General features: G+C 30.1%; 3 protein-coding genes across 4 annotated transcripts in view; 2 read left to right on the top strand and 1 right to left on the bottom strand.

Moving 5' to 3' along the window:
- Positions 1-849: 849 nt before the first annotated feature.
- mTerf3 (mitochondrial transcription termination factor 3) lies at positions 850-3,128 on the bottom strand. 2 transcript variants are annotated; one of them, XM_035088559.1, is made up of 4 exons: positions 2,945-3,128; positions 2,162-2,789; positions 1,234-1,694; positions 850-1,154 (listed from the first exon to the last, which is right to left on the bottom strand). In XM_035088559.1, exons 2-4 carry the CDS (start codon positions 2,776-2,778, stop codon positions 877-879), a joined length of 1,356 nt encoding a protein of 451 aa, XP_034944450.1. In that variant the 5' UTR covers positions 2,779-2,789; positions 2,945-3,128; the 3' UTR covers positions 850-876. The 2 variants fall into 2 exon arrangements, with proteins under 2 accessions (XP_034944450.1, XP_034944449.1); XM_035088558.1 differs by lacking the exon at positions 2,945-3,128 and having other exon boundaries at positions 2,162-2,935.
- Positions 3,129-3,265: 137 nt separating this feature from the next.
- Positions 3,266-7,150, top strand: DCP2 (decapping protein 2). Its single transcript, XM_035088560.1, has 5 exons — positions 3,266-3,914; positions 4,056-4,703; positions 4,791-4,917; positions 5,829-6,093; positions 6,969-7,150. Exons 1-5 carry the CDS (start codon positions 3,868-3,870, stop codon positions 7,130-7,132), a joined length of 1,251 nt encoding a protein of 416 aa, XP_034944451.1. The 5' UTR covers positions 3,266-3,867; the 3' UTR covers positions 7,133-7,150.
- A 2,133-nt stretch (positions 7,151-9,283) lies between these two features.
- The window catches only part of LOC118070037 (BTB/POZ domain-containing protein 1-like), a 72,107-nt gene continuing 56,450 nt past the window's right edge, over positions 9,284-24,940 (top strand). The window contains exons 1-2 of the mRNA XM_035088451.1: positions 9,284-9,684; positions 9,761-10,160. Of these exons, the coding sequence (XP_034944342.1) occupies positions 9,931-10,160 (230 nt within the window). The 5' untranslated portion in view covers positions 9,284-9,684; positions 9,761-9,930. The remainder of the gene's footprint in view (positions 9,685-9,760; positions 10,161-24,940) is intronic.

The following is a 24,940-nucleotide window of genomic DNA, read 5'->3' as shown; positions in this document are numbered from 1 at the left end:
CTATTAAGATATTGTAATAAAAGTGAGAGTTTGATAATAGAATTGAATATGTAATTGAGTTAAAATCATTTAGTCTGATAACATAATATTTTTTGCAATAATTTTATTATTAAATAAAGTCAACGAATTAATATTATTTAAATATTAAATATTCTATAAAAACATAGGATCACCTTATTTTTGTGACAATTATGATTTATAAGGTACAATTTTTAAATGGTTGATATCACTTTTATCTTTGTTTTAAATAATAAATTAATAGCTCAGTCAGCAGAGTTATAAGATAAGGATTGTTCAGCATAGTTAAAATTTTAAAAAAATATTTTGAGGGTTAATGAAAATAATTTACAGTATTAAATAAAAGGCATCAACTTCAGGAGAAGGATCAAACTAACCGCCAGAATCATTCTAGATCCAGTTTTCTGCGATTATCTTGTTAACTATGGGAGATATGAAAAAAAATTTCGCATAAAAGTTAAAGATTTTTTGATATTCCATAAAACAGGCTTTTGAACTTTTTCCTCTATTTTAAATAGTTCAGTTATAATTTGATAATCTAGTTGACTCGTCTACTTTTCACTCTTAGAAATAAGTTTGCCCCTTCAAATCAAACTCCTTGACCAAAAAATGATTCAAAAAACTAATTAGTTAACTTAAGTTAAAAGTGATTTTTTAAAATTATTTTGTATTTGAAAATTCCTACTCTCCATTTTTTTTACTTAACCATTAAGGAAATAAATCATTCACCTCGATCATTTTTTATTACTCGAGACAATATTTATTTTTAAAGCTGTGTGTTAACTTAATCATCGAACTTTTTTAACCATTAATTTAAGTGAAAATAAAAAATTTCATAACTGTATACTTCACCATTTATTAACGAGTTTTTAGAAACATATCAAATAATTGTATCGACGTTTTAGCAATATTTGTACAAAATTCATAATCTGATGAACGAGATAGATCTTCTAAATTAACATACAAGGGCTTCCGTGGATCATATTGATCTCTTTTCAAAAGTTTCAGGAACTCGTGACGTTCTGCAATTTTAGAAACTGGAGCTAACAAAATCACTGGAATTTTAGTTAACAATTCAAGTGAAATCTGCATTTGATTGTGAACATAATCAAACGTCTTTGCAATAAATTTTCGTTCTGAAAAAATGTAGCATTAAAATGTTAAATATAGAGCTTTTGAGTAAATTAAATAAACAATTGAGTTTAAATTAGTCACCATTTATGAATATACTTGGCTTTGCTAGCAGAATTTGCTTAATCTGGTAGTCATCAAAACCCATTTCTTCTTTAACTGAAAAGAAATTTTCTCTAAGCTGACTTCGGGGAGCTAAAATCAGCTTTGGCTGCATCACGAAGGCTTTTCTCACTTGTTCTCCAGATAATTTAAGCTCTGCTTGGACATATCCGAGTTTCCGATCAACTTCTTTTGTTGTATATCTCAGCCATTGAGGACAAACACTCACAATCCTTTGAATGTCATCGATGGAAAATTTATGGGCTCTTAAATAGCGAATTCTTGTGTGCAAATCATCAAGATCTTCATCAATAATGAGTGGAAACTTCGTCAAACAATGGCCAATGTCATGTGGGTGGACTCCACAATCATGTAGAAATTGAATATATGGTTTTATTTCATTGAAATCACGTCGAAGAAGACTCTTCATACTATTTGGATACCTGTAATGAAATAAAGGTCTTGGTTAGAGGGGTTGGTTTGAGGAGTAAACTTATTTCTAAGAGTGAAAAGTAGTCAAGTCAACTACGTTGTAAAATCATGATTGTTCAGCATGGCTAAAAATTTTAAGAATTGTTCTTGGAGTTGATTGTAACGATAAGAAAAGAGCTCTTACTAAGATGAAAATAATTAATCTTTAACATTTTTTCATTCTTATCGTCAAATTACAGCTGAACTATCAGAAATAGAGGACAAAGTTTAAAGGCTTTTTTATGTAAAGTCAACAAATCTTTAACTTTAATGTAAAATTTTTTTTCATCTCCCATAGTTTACAAGATAATCGCAAAAAACTGAATTTATACTAATTCTGATGATTAGTTTTACTCCTACTGTAGGATCGAAGCACTATTTAGACAAGATTCCGTAATCATTACTTATTTATTAAATCAATCTTAAGTTTATTGAGTACCTCTCTATTTTATAGAGTTCAACTCCAAGCTTAACAAGCTGTTGGATTGTTTCAGATCGATTAGCATAAGTAGCAAAATTGAATGTTGGTTGCATATATGGTGCATAATATGAAAAATCTTCATCACAAGTTTCCAAAGGTGCTGGTATTTTATATTTCTTCAATGTTGTGTCAATAAGAAATTCATTTTCATCATCAACTTCAACATCATCGGAGTTGAATTCACTAGGTTTGTCGACAGAGCTCTGTTTATTTACAACAAATAATGGACATTGTGAATCATAAATAATCAGCATATTTTCATTTGCTTCTGGCGATTTTTGACTTGATTTAACATTTTCTGTTTTAACATGAGACGAATGTCTTGTTCCTCGTACAAACATATGACTTTTAGCATTATTTTTTCCGTATCTTGAATAATTGTTAAGATTAAGTTTATTTAACACTAGGTTATTGTTTTCACTAATGTTACAATTATAATATCTATTATTATTGGGTAGTGAAATTGATGAATTCTTCTTATTGTTGAAACAATTGCTGTTAACCTTATTTTTAATAAGTTGAAGTCGGAGAAAAGATTTAGTCAAACAATTTACAGATTTGATCGAATTAACCATGATAACTTGATATAGTCGAACTGAGAAAAGAGTTCCTCAGTTGCTTCAATGCTTTCGGGCTCCCCACCACTGATTTTCTACCCCTTCTACCATGTTTTTTACTACTGCGCAAGCGTACAAGAACACATGAAGAGCATCTGAGGAACTCTCTTCTCAGTCCGACTATATAGTCGAACTGAGAGAACCAACTGAGATTCATTTCATCCCACTATAGATTAAACTAAGTAAACACTTTTTGGCCAGTGTAACTATATAAAGGTAGCCTCTACACTCCAAAAAGTAAGGATGTTCACACAATCAAAAACTTAAGCCGTAAGACGTACAATTTAAGACGTACGCATGTGCATAAACCAATATTTGACTTATTATGATGTTAGTGCGCACGCGCACGTCCTAAATTGTACAGTACCAGACATAAATGCTGTGTGATTTTCTATAGGACAGTATAGGGAAATCACACTTATGACCTTTAACAAATTGAAAAGCATTTATGTCCGGCACTGTACCTCTTACGGCTTAAGGTTGTTCGAGTACGACTAATAAATAGTATAGTATAGGGAAAATCGATGTTAAAATTTAATTTAAAGAAAAATGGCAATATTTGATATTAAATAAAACTTGACAAACAGAATTGATTAAATACAAATTTATGAAACTTTTGATCGTTTTGATTACAAGAAATCTGAATTTATTCGTGCCATTGGGTTTAACCTAACTTTTAACTGAATTTTATACATTCATTATTGCTAAACTAAACGGTGAAATTTATTGTTAAAGCGAACTTGATTTTTTTTAATGATTACCTATCACTTTTGAAATTTTTATAGATTAATCCTTTAAATTCGCTAAATGATCGAACAACCTTAAGTTTTCGATTGTATGTACACCCTTAAGTTTTTGGTTGTGTGAACGGTCTTTATCTTCCACCGTGGTTCGACTATATAGTATTCTTTGGTTAAGATTACATGTATACTACAAAACAATTTAAAATAATTGTAATTGTTATAATTATTGAATAACAAATATTTTCAAATCAATTTCACTATTAAATATCATTACTGATAAATAAATATTAATGAAAATCTGAATATGACTGAGCATGCTATTCCGTTTGATATTCTCGACGATCTAAGTAGGTGAGTTCATGTGATATTTCAATTATTTATTTTTTTTCTAAATTTTAATCTTTTTGTTTCATTTATTCTTTTATCATAATGATTAAATTGATTTCTTTGAGGGTCTCATTTCTTTTTAATAATTATTTTATTTGTTGACAGTCGTTTTATTATCAATGTACCAGAAGAAGAACGAAAAGACTTAGTGCGAATATGTTTCCAAATAGAATTGGCTCATTGGTTTTATTTAGACTTTTACTGTGCTAACGAAGTTAGTAAACTTCGATCCTGTACAATGGATGAGTTTGCTATGCACATATTTCAACACATTCCATTCCTAAAATCTCACGTACAGCGGTTAGATTCTGTATTGGAACAATGGCGGGAATATAAACAAAATGTGCCTACTTTTGGTGCAATAGTATTAAATGAAGATATGAGCAAAGTTCTTTTAGTACAAAATTACTGGTCTAAAAATTCTTGGGGTTTTCCGAAAGGTAAAGTTAATGAAGATGAAGATCCATCACACTGTGCTGTGCGTGAAGTGCTAGAGGAAACAGGATTCGATATCTCTGGATTAATAGATAAGAATGAATATATTGAATCTATCATTAATGATAGATTGGTGAGGCTGTACATTATTTGTGGGGTACAAAAAGATACAAAATTTCAACCTCAAACTAGAAAAGAAATTAAAAATGTTGAATGGTTTTCACTTTCTGATCTTCCAAACACGGCTAGAGATATGACTCCAAAAGTTAAAATGGGAGTTGGACCCAATGCTTTCTTCATGGTTGTTCCTTTTGTCAAGTAATCAATCATTTTTTATAGTACGAATTTTCATATAATAATAATGAATAAACTCCCCTTATTCATTGTAAATACTGCTTATTACAGAAGAATGAAACGATGGGTTCAAGAAAAATTGCAGCGTGATAAGCAATCTTCTGGAAAAAAGCATCGGCGTAAATCTCTGGGTGATGTTGATCTTTCATCTAAAAATAAACGTCAACAGCCATTACAAGTAAGATGTATAATTATCAAGTAGGTTCGGTCAGCAAAAACATAGAATTAAGGTTTTTCGGCATGGTTAACAATTTAAGAAAATACTAGAGTAGATAGGAATAGTAAAAACAGTATTGCCACTTCAAATAAAGGGTAAAATTTTTAAAGAATTACTCCGAAAACCAATTTCGCGATCATTTTGCAAACTAAAAGAGACTTAAGGATGTACGAGCGTTAATTTTTTCACGGTAGAATTTTTTGAAATTTTGATATTCGATTCATTTTTTATAATAAAAATTTTATGAAAATTTCAGCACAATTGTGCTGCTAGTTTTTCGAGAACTATTAATTTGAAATTAATTTTTTTACACAGGCTCTTATGGAGATCACGTGATTGACCTATTAAGTGATAATACAGTTTTAATAAAATATCACGTGATCTCCATAAGAGCCTGTGTAAAAAAATCAATTTCAAATTAATAGTTCTCGAAAACTAGCGGCACAATTGTGCTGAAATTTTCATAAAATTTTTATTATAAAAAATGAATCGAATATCAAAATTTCAAAAAATTCTACCGTGAAAAAATTAACGCTCGTACATCCTTAAATAAAGTTTTCAATGTATATTATAAGTTTTTTTAGGAACCAATTTAAAGATTTTTATTATTGTTGCGTTGCATAACTACGAAAAATAGAAAAGGAAATCTACGAATTTTTCTTTATTGCTTTTATAGTTATCGAGATAGTTGAGATATACTTATTTTCGAAGCCACATCGTTAAAAAATTTTGTTCCTTGCTTAAAATTTTTAATTCAAGAACATTTCCTAGGACTTTTAGTTACGCCGAAAAATTCACATTTAAAGACTTGAATGATTGAACGATTAAAAAATAATCTATTTATGACTAGTAACTGAAATAAATTGTTTTAGGGTTTTGGAACATTTGAGGGAAAAAGAGGCTTATCTAATACATCACCAATACGTAATAGACGTCAATTAGACAATAAAAGTTCTTTTAAAGGTAGTAATAGTGATAAAAGTTTAATAAAAGTGCCAATAAAGCGCAATTTATTTGGAGAACCAACTGATGATAAAATAACCAAATCTCCTTCGACTTTGGCTAAAAAGCTGAGTGAAAGTCCTCATACTTCTATTCCGATCAAGACTGTTAAAGTATCCAAACATCCTGTAAACGGTAAATATGTATAAAATTTATATTTTTTTTTTATTAAGCAAACATTGTTAATTGTATTGTAACGAAAATCGTCATAGATTATTTTTACTATTAATGCTTGTTATCAGAGTGTTGATTTAATCAGAGCTCAGCAAATTCTCAGAAAATTTTCAGTGATTAAGGTATAATGAAGTATGCCAATAGAAATTAGTAGAGTTATATCATTTAAAAAAAATAATAAACTTTATAAAATGCACTAATGGAAATTTAAATCTGGTAACTAGTATGATTAATAATTCTAAAAATAAATTCACTTGATGAAATAATTATGGATAATTTAGATTAATAAAGTACTGAGCAACATAATATTGAACATTCAAACTAACATTAAACGGTAGTTACAAATGTTTACACTAAGGAACCTTCATTTTCTATTTGACGCCTATAATATTTAACTGTGAATTGGCAATGTTGCTTTTTGGTCTGATTTCGATTTCAAAACTAATTAACTTGCTTTACTATTTGCTTACCACGTACTTGATTACTATGATTCCGCAATTATTATTAATCATTTTTATTTTTAACAACTCATATTTTCCGAAAAATTGTGAGTATTGACCCTCTTATCTCAGAAAGTAAAATTTCTCATCTTTGTTTTTATCTCTATGTTGATAGTTCTTATTTATCGATAAAACTTTATAAATTTGAATCGGCTCAATTCACTTTTATCATTCTCATATGATTTTATTAATAAACTAACCTTTTAGGTGTTGCTTATCCATTTGTGCAGTCACCCTGAATTTGATATAATCAAAAATTCACTTTGATTATTTCGAATATCAGACTTAAAAAACTATAGTCATTTCTAAATAATTTATTTGATATTTATATTACAGGTGATACTTTCCCAGAAATTTATTCAGCATTTACTCTTTTGACCCCAAGGAAATCTAATAGTGAAATGAGCGAATTTGACTATCGGTCTCCATTTTGGCTAGAATTCAAATTTGATAAGCCAGTGATAATGAATTGTTTAGAAAAAAGTAAGTTGTTCCAATAAAAATAAAAATAGAATAAATTCTGTTTGGTTTATACAATACAAAAATTTATTTAATAATTAATAATTAATCTAAAAATCATTATAAAATATGTAGAAGGTAGTTAAAATAATATCAAATTAAAACTCAAACTGTGATCTAATACCAGTATAAAAAATTTTTCAGTTTATTCACTTTTTTTATAAAAAATACTAAGAAGAAATTTTTATTTGTATAATTCCCTGTAAATTTAAATAATAAAACAAGTTTTTTTAAACTTATCTTTGATGGCTCTGCTCACTCATTCATTTGTAATTAGATTTAAGTCATATGGTGTTTTAGGTATACAAATTAATTATAATTACAACTGGATTTGAATAGTGAACATTTAAAAAATATTTAATCATTTTTTTTCAATATTCAATAATTAAAACTTTATTCTAATGCTAGAATACACAACATACAATTTTTTCTCCACAGATTACTCGGTAAAAAATAAGTACTTTCTAACAATTTACTTTAAATAACTTTATCATTATAAAAATAAGTAAAAAAAACACAAAAAAGTTTTAAAAATGGATAGTAAATAATCAGATGATTTTTTTTTATATTCAAATTAAATTAACATTACTTTTCTTATGTGGCAATTGCTCGTGGAAAATCTTCATGATCTTGATTGAATTTCTTCTTAATTAGTATCAATCGGATTGTTTTATAACAAAAAAATTACTAATTAAAAAATAAATAATTATCTAAGAAAAATTTGTAATAATGTCATGTGTACTATTTAATAAATACATTTAATTTTTGAATAAAAAATTTCTAAGCTGTAAACTGATAGCTCAAAGCTATAAAACTACTATTTATAATGCTGATAATAGTTACTTTTGATAAATATGATAAATAATATAGAGTAGTAAATGATGCTAATCATGAATAGTACAAGAGCAGTGTGAAAACGTGTGCATCCTGCTTTTGAGTCCAGCTATGTACATTTTTTTAATAATTTCTTGCTGTTTCGATTTAAAAATGGCATATAATGATGTGATGTAAGACACAATAGATTATAATTATTTAAATGTATAAATAGAATGTACATTTTCATTTTATAAAAACTCTAAAGCAAGAAAACCCTGCCAATAATTAATAAAAAAAACCAAAATACATATTTTGGTAGAGGACATTCTCGAGAATTTGATTTATATAAGTATGTTATTAATTAATAATAAAATATCGAGAAATAAATAAAATTTAATGACATATTTTAAAGAGTAAAAAAATCACTAAGTGTCAACGATTACTTGATGCGTTAGGCTTCATACAAAAATATATCTCCTGTATCAATATCAAAGAAAAGGTTAGGACGATTTCTTTTGGAAGGTTTTGAAAGGGCTGTTTTATGACAGGATGTATAAAAAGGAAGTTCGTGACAAATATTAGAAAATCCAGTGAAATCAGGTTTTTAGTTATTTTCGATAAACTTAGGATAATGAGAGCAGTATCTAACACCTTCCTTGTTAAGTATGAAGGCATTGGTCTCCAATACTCTTGAAATAATTTTTTGTATAAATTTAAAATAGTACATACTAAAAATAATAGTCTATGATGGTGGACCGAGTTAATTATTGTCCCTGACTCTTTTTAATGTTCTACTTAATATTACTAAACAATTAAATAACGGCTATTAGACTGCATTGATAATGAAAAAGATTATTAAATACCGTAGCCACGACGTTTAGCGTCAGTTAGGTCTAGGCGAAGGTTGCAAATATTTACATTTGATCTGTGATGTTGAATCGAGTGAATTTTCGCCTTTATCTTACCCTAATGCTGGTTTTAACATTGAGCTACGATTTCATTACATATGTTCATTGTTTTAAGGATAAATAAAAAAAATTTTTATTTTGGGTACATTTATTTTTCAGTTTGTATACTTAATTTGTAGTCATTTTTTTCGTTTATAATCATGTCATATTTCTGCCATCTAGTGGATTATCTGAGTGATTTATTATTGGAGGTCGTGATTCTACAAGATTTGAGAAACAGGTTTCTTTTTGGCAAGCGATCATTTGTGCCTTATACTTTTGTGCCAAAGCGGTAAAATTCCAACATTATGCGCCACATGTGGTAAAATTTCGTACTAGTCTATATTCTCACTTCCGGTAAACCCATACTCGGTACAAAAGTTCATATTGAGCATACTATCTTTAATATTTATACTTTTAATTCGAAACTACCAACTTAACAACAAAAAATTCCTGACCCGGTTTTTGGCAGAATGTCGCTGACCCGGTATAGGCGAAGAATACGAGGATACCTTAGTATTCTTTGGTATAGGTGTGGCTTTTAAAGTATGGAACAGGCATTTCTGCGTTGAGTGTCCATACACAGATGTCTGCGTTTCCTGTGACCGAAGTTTTACACCTTCCGCAGCGTTGTTTTATTGTATTAAATGGAAAAAGTTTATAAAATAATAAATTTTCTACTTTTATTATCTCAAAATTAGTGAGAATTTTTTTGCATAGTTCACGGTTTAAAATTCTTAAAAGTTTTCACTTATCAGTAAATTCAGCAGGTTGGAATTTGATAATTTTTTATGAAATGTCAACATCAAATTTGTTTCATAACCTACGATTGATATTTTTTTTTAGAAAAATATAGAGGATAATTCTGACACCACAAAAATAATAATTTAAACATTTCCTGAGTTGATTATTTGATAATGAACAATTAAGAATAAATTTATCAATGATTTACGGTAGAGTTTAACGTGATGTGAACAAATGAGAATCTGAAAACAATATCTTATTGATGTATTAAAATGTATATGTCTGATGATGTTACAAGCCTTAATAGAAGATTACAAGATATAAATATTGAAAGTAATGAAAATTTAAGTGAAGAAAATAATGCATCTTCCCCTCAAAATATGCAAAATGTTGGGAACGTATCATTTTCATGCACTCGACGTGCTCTTAATTTCGATTTTAGTGATGATCAAGCTTCTTCTTCAGCAAGTTCCAGCAATATTCTAGTCTCTAATAGTGATTTGTAAGTAATAATTTCATTGGATAAGCTATATAAAAATATAAATTGTGTTGATTGAAAATGTCATAAAAAATCTACTGGTGAAAACTTATTACCTCATGAACTATTTTCATTTTTAAATTAGATTTACTTGAAATTTAATTGAGTTGCTAGATCGAATAAAACGATTTCTACTCTAATTTGGGACACTTTAACGAAAACTGAATTTTACAAGTTTTAAAAAGTGTTTCTGATGACAAATAAAGATACGGACAAGGTGTCTTTTTGAAAAAATTTGAAAGAGCACATGGAAGATTAGAATTTTATAAAATAACTGGGAAAACGAAAGAAGAGAATATACAGAGAGGTGATTGAATATGTAACAATGTGTAATTATATAACGATCATTTAATTATATTTTATGTTATAATGTCTGATAATTTATTTAATTATTAATTTCTTTAAAATAAAATCACCATAGTAATTCGCATACATTTTTTAAAATTACTTCAATTTAGAGAATATAATACAACATTCAAGAAAAATAGGGTAATTGTATATAAACAAAATATTGCAAACATTAATAGTTCAAAATTTCGTAGTAAAATGTGAATGTGATCAGATAAATTATATAATTATTTAGAGAAATATTTACCTGATACGAAAATTTTTAAATATTAAATATAAAATTTCATAACTTCAATTTGATTAAACTAATTACCTGATTACATTAACTATTAAAATATTAACCAACATATTAATATTAATTCTTCTGAAATCGGAAGGTTTAAGTTTTCCTCCTCCTTTCAGTATGTTTACAGAGATCATATTTACATTTAAAAAATCCACTACCTCATTTGAAGAATATTAACCAAAAATTGCTACATTAACTCTCAGGTACAGGCGCCAATTAAGGCCCACTTAATTTAAAAACCTCGTAAAATCTTGCAGATAAGTAAAGTAAAAAACATAATGGAAATTGTAATATATTTATTTGAGAAACAAAATATTTAAAAAAGTAGTACAGCTTAAAAACAAACTATTAAATAAAATTAAATTCAAGGCGTTACGAGCGGAAACATATAGATATATTGAAGCATATGAATCATTGCGCACCAGTTTTAGGTGAATAAATAGATAAAACAAGGAAATACTTACAGAAAAAGATTCGCGTAACAACGAACCATGGAATGAGACGAGATATATTGGAGATTAAAAAATTAAAGCGGCTTGACAGATTTTGTAAGAGTAAGAGATATGAAACTAAAAGAGATAAAAGATTACCATAGTGACAAACACGCGGGGAGAGAGAGAGAGATAGCTTGAATGAGTGAAACGCGCAATTGAAAATTGGCCAAAAATAAGGAGTCTTCAAATTTCCATGTTCTGGTGGTATTATCTGCATGAAATTTTAGAAAAAGGTAGAATGTACGATCCGTAGACGATATACGTAAAAAAAATGTTTTTTTTCATTAAGTTGCAAAAAAAAAAGAATAATAAACAAATATAAGAAATTAACATTATTTTTTATTAACTTATCACATTATTTTAAAATAGCAAAATAATTTTTGCACTAGATCAGTCATGTAATTGACATCTATAGCTTTTTAAAGTGGCGAAAAATACAACTCTATGCACTTCGGCAGAGTTAATAAAGTTCAAAGTTCTCTGAAGACTAAAAAATAGTGACCTTTAAATCTTTATGAACTCTTTTATCCGACATGAGATCATAGTAATTCTTTTTTACTAGTTATGCTATTACTAGCTATTCATTAGCTTATTACAAATTAATATGAAGTTAATGAATTTCATATCGGACATCTGTAACTGCAGACACAGTAATTTGGATAGTAGGTATTTATTGCCTAAAAGAATTTTATGATTCTTATTTTCGTTCACATATATACTGTCATTTATTATTTATAATGTTTGTTGATATTGGCAACAATAAAAGTTTTAAATAGAGACACAGTCTGAACACTTTTTTTTTCAATTCAGTACTAAATTTGAAAAATTAGTTATGATAACATTGATATTTAACAATTAAAGTGCATATTTTAAAAAACGTTTATATATTGTTCGAGTTTTTTGAGTTATTGAAATTAAAGTTTATCGCGATAAAATTAATGTCATTGTTTTAATTAAAGTTAGCACTCGTTAATTTTTATATTACGAAACTAACGCGTAAAAACCATTGTGGCAAAAGTTACAAGATGTGGGCTGGCGTAAAAGCACCAAGTCGACAACAAAAATTGAAAAAAATGTAAGTACAAATATTTAAATAATGATTTTAAAGAATACTACAAAAATGATATTATACATCATTTAATTGAAGAGTGCGTATTCAGCGTGTTGCAAAATTTTTGAAAGAAAACTACGAGGCATCCGTAAACAAATCTTCAGAAGAAAATGATAAAATTACTCCCGAAGATGAAGAAAAAGTAAAACGACCACTTATTGAGGGTCGCAGAATTGTTGATTTTATGTATATGTTTGATCAACTGCACGAAAAGTTTGATGATCATTCTCCAGACGTTTAGTGTCAATTGAAGCATTTGAATATTATTGAATCCAAACGAGATGGATTAAAAACAATGGTCATAATGCAGTGTTCGAAATGTGAGTTTACACAAGAAATTAAAAGTGAAGAGGAACACGATACTCGCATGGACATATATAAATCGACTGTTGTAGGAACATGTACAGCAGAAGTTAGGTATTCTCAAATCGAAGAAATTCTTGCTGTAATGCTAATGAAAATACTACTGAGTTTATATGTCTAGAGATATTTCATATTAATGTTACCAACAACTTTCCAATCGTTGACTTATTGCATCTTGAGGACGACCAACTCTGTGACAAAGTATTAGAGTCTATAAATAGTTACGAGCCAGAAAAATCGCGTGAAGTCGGTATCAAGATGAAACTAGTTCTCAAGGATGCAATCCCAGTCGATTCCCGTCCGTGAGGACTGTCGCCTATTGAACGCTGAGAAGTCGACGAAATTGTAAATTCGTTGATCGAAGAGAGAATCGCTCGCCCATCAATTTCCGAATATCACGGACCCATAGTCCTTGTAAAGGACAAAAACTGTAAACGCGAGTTTGTCTTGACTATCGGGCATTGAATAAGAAAAAAATAAAAGACAGACATCCATTACCATTAATAAAGGAGCAATTGGATCTTTTACAAGACGTAACAATATTGGTCAATATAAGGCCTTCGGCCTTTGTAATTCACCGTCGGCTTTTTAGAAGTTTATCAACGCAAGTTTATCAGGAATTTATAGCCAAACGGATAGTTTTAACTGACATGGATGATATAATCATACTTACAAAAGACCACAATTGCAGGTCAATTCGGTCATGTTATCAACTGGGAAAAATGTCAATTCTTATAGAATAGAATTGGATACTTCGGTCATGTGGTAGAAAAAAGGACGTTAAAAGCATCTAGCAATAAAGTAAAAACCGTTGTAAACTTTTTCCAACCTAAAAATATTAAAGATATCTGAAGTTTTTTGAACCCACCTGGATATTTCAGAAAATTTATATACGGATATGCGTTCTTAGTCCGCCCTTTATCTTATCTATTGAGGGCAAATCTCAATTCGGTCATGAAGAAAACTTAAAAGCTGCTTTATGTAAAATTCGGGTCCTTAAACTTTATTGCGCAAAAAATGAGACGCAACTGCATACTGACGTATCAAGACAAGGCTACGGTGCGATTTTGATGCAAAAAGCCGCGAATGGTGACCAGTTTCACCCAGTTTATAGTGCCAGTGGCAATACTATCGGAGCCGAAGAAAAATACTCCAGTTACGAGTTGGAAGTTTTTGCAATCGTAAAGTCCTTAAAAAAGTTCAGAGTATACTTATTAGGCGTCCAGCTTAAACTTATCACCGACTGTCAAGCATTTTCAATGACATTGCGGAAAAAAGATTTATGTATACAGAACAAATGAAACGAATTGTTGAATTGATACAGAATGATAAACTCAATGAACAATATATAATGAAAAAAAACTTATTGTATAAGATTATTAAACATGAACCATTAACTGTCATCCCTGATTGAATGCAAATGCAGATAATTCGACGTACTAACGAACGTGACCACTTCGGAATAAATAATACTGAAGCACTAATTCTTTTGGATTATTGGTTTAAAAAAATATGCGTGCAAAAGTTGAGCAAGTGAAAAGTATTTGTGTGAAATGCATATTGAGTGAAAGAAAGCACGGCAAACATGAAGGATTTCTTAATCTAATCAATAAGGGCAGAACACTATAAGGCACTTATCATATCGATCATCTAGGCCCAATACCATCTCAACTAAGAAACTTTATAAACATGTATTTGTAGTTATTGACTCATTCACAAAGTTTTTATGGTTGTAAGTGACTCGATTCATCGATACTGCTGAGGTCATCGATAGAATGAAGAAACAAACATAAGTATTCGGCAACTCACGCAGAATAATTTCGGATCGTGACACGGCACTTATATTAAACATGTTCACTAACTACTGCAAAAAAGAGAAAATCAAACATATCAAGATCACCACAGGAGTCCCAAGAGGTAATGGGCAAGTAGAGCGCGTCAATCGAACTGTCATCCCTCTAATAACCCACTCAAAGCAAATGAATGGTGCAAATATCTTTAAGTTGCCCAACAATATCTCAGCGAAACACCTCATCGTACCACAAGAACAACACACTTCAACCTATTATTTGGAAACCCACATGCGTATCAAGAATAATCCAGAAGTACGTGAAATAATTATAAGCGAATAGGTTCCTGGGGAAATTTGTCGTACATGATCGTATATGGGAAATTGGCCTTATATAATTCATATATGGAACGTATATGATCTTATATGGATTGTATATGGAGCCTTCAAGATCATATATGCCATATATATAACAACCCGGGAACAAATTTTTGTATGGGATCGCATACAATAATATATGAATCATATACAAACATATATGACGCATATATGATCGTATATGTTCTATCCTACCGAAACCAACTTCACCAGATGTCGGTAAAAGTTTGTGCTAAGTCCACGTCCTAAGTGACTTTAATATAACAACATTCATATGTGAAAGACTATTGGAATGTTTGGATACCAAAAATAATTGAAATCACATGGAATGCCAAGTCATTTATTAAATGGAATAGACTCTTTTTGCTTCCAACTGATAATGAAAAACTAAGGACTTTTTAAAAATCATTTTCATCTTATTTACAAAAAAATTCTTCGAATAAAATTTTAAGAATTAACAAAAATTTTTGGAGTGATTTAAATTAACCGAAAAAAAAATTTATTTGTGAACAAATTGATGACATGGCCCAATCTTCTAAAAATTCCGGGAAGAAAATATGAACTATGATGATAATCGTATACTTTTTCACTGGAATATTTGTACATTTTTTTAAATCATAAATGCTCATGAAGTATTTTAAAAATAGAGCATCATCAAAATTGGGCCAAGTCACCGCCATTTAAACTTGGCGCACGAGACACTACTAAAATTGAAAACATTTTTTTATCAATAATTCCAAAAAAAATCATTTAAATCGATATGTAACACGCGGGAAACATTCTTCATTTTTTAGAACATAGATGTCTCTTTGTTAGGCAAGAGAGAAGAACACATCACAAGAAAGAGGGCACTGTAGGAACTCCAACGTGAAAGTGAGTGACAACAGACACATTCAGTAAGAGATAACACATGATAGAACGCTCGATGAAGTAGAGTGAAAAGTAAGCGAAAAAATCTTGAATAGCAGAAATATCGCTGTTAGGGGCGTGGCTTATTTATAACTCCGTCAATAATTAACGAAAAATGCTTGTTTAACGTTTGATCGGAAGCTTATGATATAAGATAACTACCTATTAAATATGAAAGCATTGTATGTAGTTATTATAAAGATATTTGCATATAAAGATGCGTTGATTACGTCACACAAAATTTTTCGTGTATAGAGTAGTCGGTTGCCTCGGCGCTTATGGAAGAAAGAGCGCACTAGTGAGAAACAGAGAAAGAAAGAAAGAAGGTGAATGTGCACTTGGTGCCGAGTATCTACCGCTACTCTAGACCTATGTCCGATTACCAACTTGAAAAGTTTGAAAATGTAAATTTCTGGCTGTGGACAAAATACAATATGGCGGATAGAATTTTTTTCTCATATGTAGTCTATTGATGTAGAGTTGCCAACTCAAGAAATCTGAGAATCTAGACTTTTGTCGAATATTTTTCAGAAAAGTTCAGACTTTCAATCTTTACGGATGAATATCTTTTCAATAAATAGATTAAAAATTATGATTAATGCTGCAAATAAAAGCTCATAGATGATTTGTACGGTAAATCTATTGATGAATTATGCGTATGTGCTGTACTTTAACAGTTAATAGAAAAAATAGAATTGAGAGGAAAAAGGGAGGGTAAAATTTCTTGCATAGAGTGTCTGCTGTTGCGCGCTGTCATGAGGGAGTGCGAGAGAGAGAGATAATGTGCAAAAGAGTGAGAAACAGAAAGTGGGACGTAGACTTGGCGCGAGTGACGAGCAGATCACTCTTGATACATGATTTATATAAGGAACGTATAAAGTCATATGACATTTATAAGATCATATATGACACATATAAGCCTGTATATGCATCGTATTTATTTTCCCGCCTGAAAAAACAATCGTTTAAGGTTATATGAGCCGTATACACTTATATGTGAACGAAAATCGTTTTTCTGCCCGAAAGCAATGATCTTCATGAGGCCTTATATGGCCATATATACTTGAAGCAAGTATGTTTAATAGATCGTAGCATTATTGATAATTAAAATAGAACATTAATTAAGCCACATTGATTTTCTTGTAAATTTTATGGAACTCACTTAAACTTTCCGATCTTATACAATTATAAAATGTTAATTATATAATACTTATTTCAAAAAGTTATTCATTTTATAATTATTATAAATACGAAGAATAATTTATTTATACACTTTATAAAAACTTACATGTATATTACGTAACTTTTTTTTTATTCGGACGCTTACATACATAATCATACACTCTTATTTGGTGATGCATCTTTCGAATTCCATTAATATTTATTAATTGTACATCTATAGTTTCTCTATAGATGTACAATTCTATAGACAATTCTATTGACGATGTTTCAGTTCTTTCACACTATACACGTTGGATAATTTTTCAATATCTTTTTTAAGTAAAGAACTATTGGAATTTATTCTGTTTTCTAGTCTTTGAATAGTTCGTAGAGGAATCTGTTACGATAAAAATACTTTTTGAGCAATGTAAAATAACAATTAAAATTCTTAAAACGAAAAAATCATTTGAATAATAAAAAAAAACAAATATTAAATTTAATACTTTTGTATAGGATGTAGTATTGGTTCGAACTTTGCAATATTTGTAATTTCCAATATAAATTAGGCTATAATATACATCACTAATAAATTCTATATACAATATCCAGAGTAGCGGTAGATACTCGGCGCCACGTCACCTGCACATTCTGCTCCTTATCCATCTATTGTCTCTCGTCAAACTAGCGACCTCTCGCGGCTCAAATTTATAGTGCCGAGTAACACGCTACTCTATACTAAAAAGTTCGCGCGTGACGTCACGACGCAATGGTTAATTGTAAATATCTCGATAACTATTCAACATTACGGGACCATTTTCAATACACAATTAATAATGACTGTTATTTTTTTATTTATTTATTTAATTTTTTTATTTATTTAAATTTATTTAAATCCAAAATGAGATTTTTTCATTGAGTGTTTATCGAGATACAGATGAGACCACGCCCCTCATTCCGTTTTTCGCATGTTTCAACTCTATTTTCTGCCTCTTCTTTGTCAGTGTTACCTAAATGCCATCTTACGCGGACCTCTCTTTCTCGTGGCCACAATTTTTCTACGATATATATAGGTATACTCCCGATGTATAAATATAGCGAATGAAAGGTTTATGTATTTTTTACGTTAATGTTGATAAAAATACAAATAATATTATTTAGTTATAGATTATCTTGAAATATAAATGATGTAAAAAGGAAGTTTATTCAATTTACGGATATGAATATTGATGTTTATTTATAACCAACTGAAAAAGATAAAAAATATGACAACTGAATTTGTCATAAATAATCGAAAACGAAATCTATGCAATTAATTCGAATTCTTTTAACGTGATTTTTTTTTCTTTTACTAAAAAAAAATTACTAACTATGTTACATAGATGGAGATTGACTCCATTTGTTCATAACGCAATCATGCCACATCAATTATTTACAATGAATAAGAGATTCTATTAATTGGCTGAAAAAATGAATGGTTCCTAATTTCCGTCCATCAGTTCCTTTAATTAATTGGTGCTTATACCAGTCAAACAGCATTTACGCGGACAAATTTGTGAGAATAAGCTCGTATCGTAGCATAGATAGGAAAAAACCAATACATCCTGTATCTTTTGTCAGACGTCACAAACGTGTTAAAATAACACACATAAAGCGTATTCAATGTTAAATGTCCATAAACAATCTATACATTCTTTGTTGGCACTTTTTACACATTTCATAGTGTGTGAAAAATCTATAGCTTGTTTACGGCATTTAACATTGAAGTGGCTTAGCGTGTTAAAAGTGTCTACAAGAATAACACACTTGGATTTGCGGTGGGGAAAGATTGGTATCACTTCGACTTCGTTCAACTTATCTCAAATCAACTTGTCTTGCTGTATTCATTAATAACAATAAAAAATAAATTTAAACGAACGTCTATATTTCATACTAATAGAATTTGTAATAAATAATCGAACTCGAGATCATCACGAAAAATTTGAGTTGTTATAGCGTAAATACGAGCTTTATTTAAAGTAAAGTAACCAACGAGAGAAAATAAATTTTTAAAAAAACATCTATTGATCTTTCGTGTAAAATTAAGTTACCACGGCCATTCCTCGATACCGTAGGTTTTAAATTTTTTTTGAAGTCAATAATATCTAATCAACATAAAAACTCATCGAAAAAAGGAAGTAAAATCCGCCAAAAACAGATATCGTTCGATATCTGTAAAAAAAATGGCGCCACGGCACTGTTGTATGAAAATCCGATATTTTCAAATTGTTTTACATGCAAAAAATGTTTGAAATCATAAAATTGCGCCAAGTTTGACTTGCCCTAATCGCAAAATCATAAAATTGTTTTTATCAATTGTTTAATAAACAAATCACATGAGTGTGCGTAAGAAATTGTAGATCGATTATAAAAACAAATGAAATATCAGTTGGAAAAAAAAAAAAAATTTTCGGTAAATAATTAATTTCCATCTACTCTCGCAGATTCAATTCGTTTATAACAGCCTGTAATTGATATAAAAAATGAAGAAACGTAAATAACTGTTGGATTTTAGTTTTTCTAGCGGAATTTGTTTAATATCGACAAGACGAGGTCTCTGATGACTCTGTTTTCACTCTCGTAAATTTTATTTGTTTATATCAGCCTTTAAAACTCAAATCCAACAATTATTGACGTTCTTTCATCATTCATAACAATTACAGGCTGTTATGAACGAATAATTTCCACGAGAGTAGATATAGAATCATCAGTGACCTCATCTAATCGATATTAAACTTATTCTGCCGGAAAAACTCAAATCCAACAATTATTGACGTTTTTTTATTGTCAATAACAATTACAGGCTGTTGTAAACAAATAAATTTACGAGAGTAGATATAGAGTCATTAGTGACCTCATATAGTCGATATTGACGTATTTCGCCGGAAAAACTGAAATCTAACAATTATTGACATTTTATTATTGTCAATAACAATTACAGGATATTTGATTTGTTTTTACAAATATTTTTTGCAGTTAAATTCGTGAGATCTATTTCCATTATTCAACGAATATTTAGCCGGTTTTTAATCAGTACTCAACCGTTATATACGTCGGGATATATAAAAAATATTTTAGTTATTTAACTAGTTTTTAACTTAGGGCAGGTGACCCGGTTGTGGCCATCGACCCCTTTGTGGCCATTAGGGCCTTCAAATATTTATAACTAAGGCATAGACAAATAAATTATTCTGTGATGTACAGTATTTAAAATATTGAATATTGGCAACACTGATAACGTTGACAGCTTTGATGTGTCCAACTTCACTTCGATGCAACAAGTCATTCTTTTTAGTTGAGCGTGAAATTGTTAAGATCTTAACAAAAATGCTAAGGCGAGCGGGTGAGTAATCAGTTTTTATTTTTTAAATCTTTGCTTATTTTTTGGATGTTTATGTTAATACTACATGAAGAATATATTGTCTAAGTGGAACTAAAGTTATTTTGTCGCCATATGTTTCTGAAGTGAGGTTGTGAGAAGGTGGCCACTAACAGAGACAAAATTATGAATTTCTCCATCTTTGGCCACATGGCTGGCCAAAACTGATGTACATAGCCCCCACTTCTGGCCATTTATCGTATTTATTTATTTTATCGTGGCTTTTTTTCCTTGGCTTTACATATCAACAAATACATATTTTTCATTTTCAGAGATGCAATAAAATGCCTTCACCAAAATCAAATAGTAACAAAATAGATGTCGCGAAAAGAAAATTATTTCAGTACTCACCGCATAAAATTACCTTAGCGTTGAACGCAATTAAGAATGGGATGCCCGTTTCCACTGCTAGTAGAGATTTTAATGTACCTCGAACGACTTTGCGACATAAAATTTCTGGAAAAGCACCTGAAACTTCTGGACATGTAGGACCCCAGGCTGTTCTTGGAAGTGAAATAGAGAATTAACTTGTCGTATGGATCACAGATTGCGCTCGTGCTGGGTTTCCTATCAACAAGGAAGGTTTACTAGATTCTGTAAAGAAGATAGTAGTAAAAGGCCAAATTAACACACCGTTTATAAATAATAGACCTTCAAGATCCTGGTTTGACGGATTCATGGCAAGGCATCCTGATTTGAGGCAAAAACATGCCGAATATATTAATAAAGTTCGTGCCTTAATTACTGAGGAAAAAATTCGGAACTGGTTCAAGGAAATTTCGTCGTTACTCGGTGATGATAATTTAATGATTCTAGAAGACCCTACGCGAGTGTGGAATTGTGATGAAACTGCTTTCTTTCTCGCACCAAAAGGAACTCTTGTGTTAGCAGAAAAAGGACAACATGTTTACGACACATCAAAAAACAGCGACAAAGAAAATGTAACGACCCTATTTACTGTAAATGCTGCTGGTGAGTATGCACCTCCTTTAACTATCTTCAAATACAAAAGAATGAGTACTGAAGTTCTTGACAATGCACCAAATGGAGTTGGTAAAACTGATAAAGGATGGATGACTGGAGAGTCTTTTTACGAATATGTAGCAAACGTCTTCATTCCTTACCTAAAAGAAAAAGAGATAGAATTGCCAGTGATCTTATTTCTTGATGGCCACAAGTCACATTTGACTATGCAGCTAAGTTAAATTTGAAAATGGTATTATCGTAATCGCTCTTGTCCCAAACACAACTCATATGTTACAACCTTTGGACGTTGCTGTGTTTTATCCTTCAAAACAGAATTGGCGTCAGCTGGTAAAGAAGTGGGGTATTGAAAACGATGGACAAGAAATTACAAAATTTATTTTGCCATCGGCTCTACAAAGTTTACTTCTTGATAACAAAGATAAATTAGCATAAAATGTGAAAGCAGGATTTCAGACGTGTGGTTTATATCTATTTGGTGCTGAATTTATTAACTACGAGAGGATTATAAAAAATAGTGACCCAAAAAACGATAGAAAGCCGCAGGGAAATTACCATTTCTGAATCTAGCTACATTTCTTACCTGGAAAGTAAAATTGACTCAAACTTACTGAAAGACTTTTATATTTCATTCAATTCTGGCAAAGACTGGGAAGGCAAAAAGGAGGCAACAATGTTATATGATATATGGCTAGCTTTTAAAAAAGAAAATACTGATACAATGTCGCTGCCTATCTTGGCATCTCGTAACTCTGAAAATGCTGTCAAAGAAATTCCTTCGCCATCGCTTCATGATATATCAAGGGATCAAACGTATATTGATAACGTAACTGACATTGAAAACAACTCATGCAATACTTCTCTTGTGGAATGAGAGATATTAGAAGAGCCTGGTCCATCTTCCGTCTATCTTGCTAGCTGTGTTCAAGACTCTCCGCGTTGTGGTCATCATAAAGATACACTAAATAAAAACATGTCTTCAAAGAATGTAGCAATCTGTAATCAACAGGATATCACAGCAGTTGACACTGACGAAAACAAATGTAAATCAACATTAACACATGTTGTCTATCAAACAGCGAGAGATTTAGTGAAAGATTGTGTATTATACCCAGGTAAAGTAATACCTAAAAATACTAGAGGGGCAATATATGTCCCTTCAGTTATTACGTCGGATAAATGGAGGGATATTATGAAGGCAGCTGAGAAAGAAAAGACATAAAAAAAATCAAAGAAAAGTAAGCAAGCCAAAAAAATCAAACCAAATAAGAAAAAAGTGTCTAGAATAATTTCATCTTCTGAAGATAGCAGTGAGGGCGGCCACACTGAAAGTGAATGGAATGACTTGAGTGATTCGAATAGTGAAAAAATGAAAAAAGGAAATAAAATGCTAAAAAAAGATCTGAAACAAAGAAAAAGGAAAAGATCTGAGACTAACACAAGTTCCGAGTCAGAATTACCTCTAAATCAGTTAGCAAACTCAGTGAATACTGAAAAGTGTGATGAGAACTTAAAAGTAGGATTCTATGTTATTATTAAATATGAAGGAGAATACTTTCCTGGAAGGGTCGAAAATAACGATAGAGGCTCTTATGAAATTAGCACAATGGTGTTATCTACAAAGAATACTTTCTGATGGCCAGAAAAAGCAGATAAAATTTGGTATAAAATAAATGATATTGTGGAAATTATAAATTCACCTGCTAAGCTTAATAACAAAGGCTTTTTCAAAGTCACTGGAATGGAAAAGTTTTTGCCTAACATTTATATATAAAACCTCAATATTTATTTTCTTAAGACTGAACCTAAGACTTTACGGCCGAATACCTAACAATTATATATTTCGTTGTCTAGGTCTATTTTGTGACTGAATTAGTTTTAAGTACAAATTATAATGATGGGTGAGACTACTGCAAAGTTGTAGATTTTGACGATTGGTTATGTGATGATGATTAGTTAGGAGAAAGAAATATCAGTGCTCTGCAGTGGTCTGGGTGCGACCCGAAAGGTCCACACGACCAACTTCCCAGTGAAAAAAATAAAAAAAAAATTATGCGTTGGAAGAATCCAAATACATTGCATAGATCTTTATTTTCATTGTTTATAACAGATTTAATTGTTATGAACAAGAAGAATGAGCTTCCATTCATGTCGTACGGTTAGTAACTTTTTTTTAGAAAAATAAAAGATTACGCGTTAAAAGAATTCAAATATATTGTATAGATCTCTATTTTCATTGTTTATAACAATTAAAAAATTTTTTATTCAAATATTATTATGATCGATAATCATTTGTAATTAACAATGTTCAATCGTTATTAACACAATTTCTTATTATTAACAATAATCATTGACTATTTTATTATCCTCAACGCTATTTTCTCCATCCCAACACAAGTTTAAAATTTCTTTATTACTGATTTCGTTTTTCAAAAATTTTTTTTCCTATGAGATACTGTCATCATATTTCTGTACAATTGTTCTAAACATTTGATATTCATATTTTTCAAAAGATCTCGAAATTCCGTCTAAAAAATGGTATAATTTATAAATTGCAGAATTTAGGTAGTTCACTATTTTTTCAGGTTTTTGATTCTGCATAAAACAAGGCTGGACCGATTTTGCTGAAAATCTAATCAGTACTAAGTTACGTAATTACGCGTCGAATGCAGTTGGTCCCACGTCGATATCGTTTTTTGTTCTCGAGATAATCGAGACGAAAAATAATTCCGAACGCACATACGAACATACGCACATACGTACATACACACACACAGACGTCCACGTAAAAACTATCGTATTCAACTCTGAGGACCTTAAAACGTGGAGATATGTCAAAATTAGCGATTCGCAAAATCGGACCCATTACTATAACTTCCCACTGGGAAGTTAAAAAGTAAAAATGATTACCTACAATTACTATTATAAATGCACCTTATCCAAAGATAAAGTTAATAAGAAGAATGATTTTATTAAATTGATAAGCAGTTTAATTTTCTATTTTACTGCATAGATAGTTTGCAAAAATGGGTACTAAAAGTATTCTTTAATGTTAAGCGATCACTGTACCTAGGTAGCTACAACTAGTTCCTTTTTTTGAATAAATAAATATATAATATTTATTGCTAGTAATAAGAAATAATTAGATGATAATATTTTAAAAAAATGTCATCAAAAGTACAAGTCAGCTGCAGAGTAAACAGACCCCTCTTTATTGGTAAGGATTGAGTTTTTTGAAAAAGTGTTTGTGTCATTTAAATAAAATTTTGGAATTAGATAATAAGTCTGCGATATACTAAAATACGAAACAAAAATATCCAATAAATCATGACGAAACTCAGTTTTTAACATAAAGGGAAGGTCAGTTCCCTTTGCAGCTTTTACCAACCTCATATAAATGTTGATCTCTTTATTTGTAAGTTAAATTCAAGTGAAGTTATAATATTTCATATTTTCCTAACTAAATAAAAACCATTGTTTGTAAAATGTGCAATTTAATTAATAAA

This window comes from Chelonus insularis, unplaced genomic scaffold, assembly GCF_013357705.1.
Source record: "Chelonus insularis isolate UGA/USDA-ARS -01 unplaced genomic scaffold, ASM1335770v1 contig_50_pilon, whole genome shotgun sequence".
Classification (NCBI taxonomy): domain Eukaryota; kingdom Metazoa; phylum Arthropoda; class Insecta; order Hymenoptera; family Braconidae; genus Chelonus; species Chelonus insularis.
This window is presented reverse-complemented; position numbering and strand designations above follow the sequence as displayed.

What these genes read in the sequence shown, in the direction of transcription:
- mTerf3 (XM_035088559.1), bottom strand. Translation starts at nt 2,778, where the DNA reads ATGGTTAATTCGATCAAATCTGTAAATTGTTTGACTAAATCTTTTCTC. An exon ending in GAACTCTATAAAATAGAGAG is followed by an intron (nt 1,695 to 2,161) that starts GTACTCAATAAA and finishes ATTTCATTACAG; the next exon opens with GTATCCAAATAGTATGAAGA. An exon ending in GCCAAGTATATTCATAAATG is followed by an intron (nt 1,155 to 1,233) that starts GTGACTAATTTA and finishes ACATTTTTTCAG; the next exon opens with AACGAAAATTTATTGCAAAG.
- DCP2 (XM_035088560.1), top strand. Translation starts at nt 3,868, where the DNA reads ATGACTGAGCATGCTATTCCGTTTGATATTCTCGACGATCTAAGTAG. An exon ending in AACGTCAACAGCCATTACAA is followed by an intron (nt 4,918 to 5,828) that starts GTAAGATGTATA and finishes AAATTGTTTTAG; the next exon opens with GGTTTTGGAACATTTGAGGG. An exon ending in ATCCAAACATCCTGTAAACG is followed by an intron (nt 6,094 to 6,968) that starts GTAAATATGTAT and finishes TTTATATTACAG; the next exon opens with GTGATACTTTCCCAGAAATT.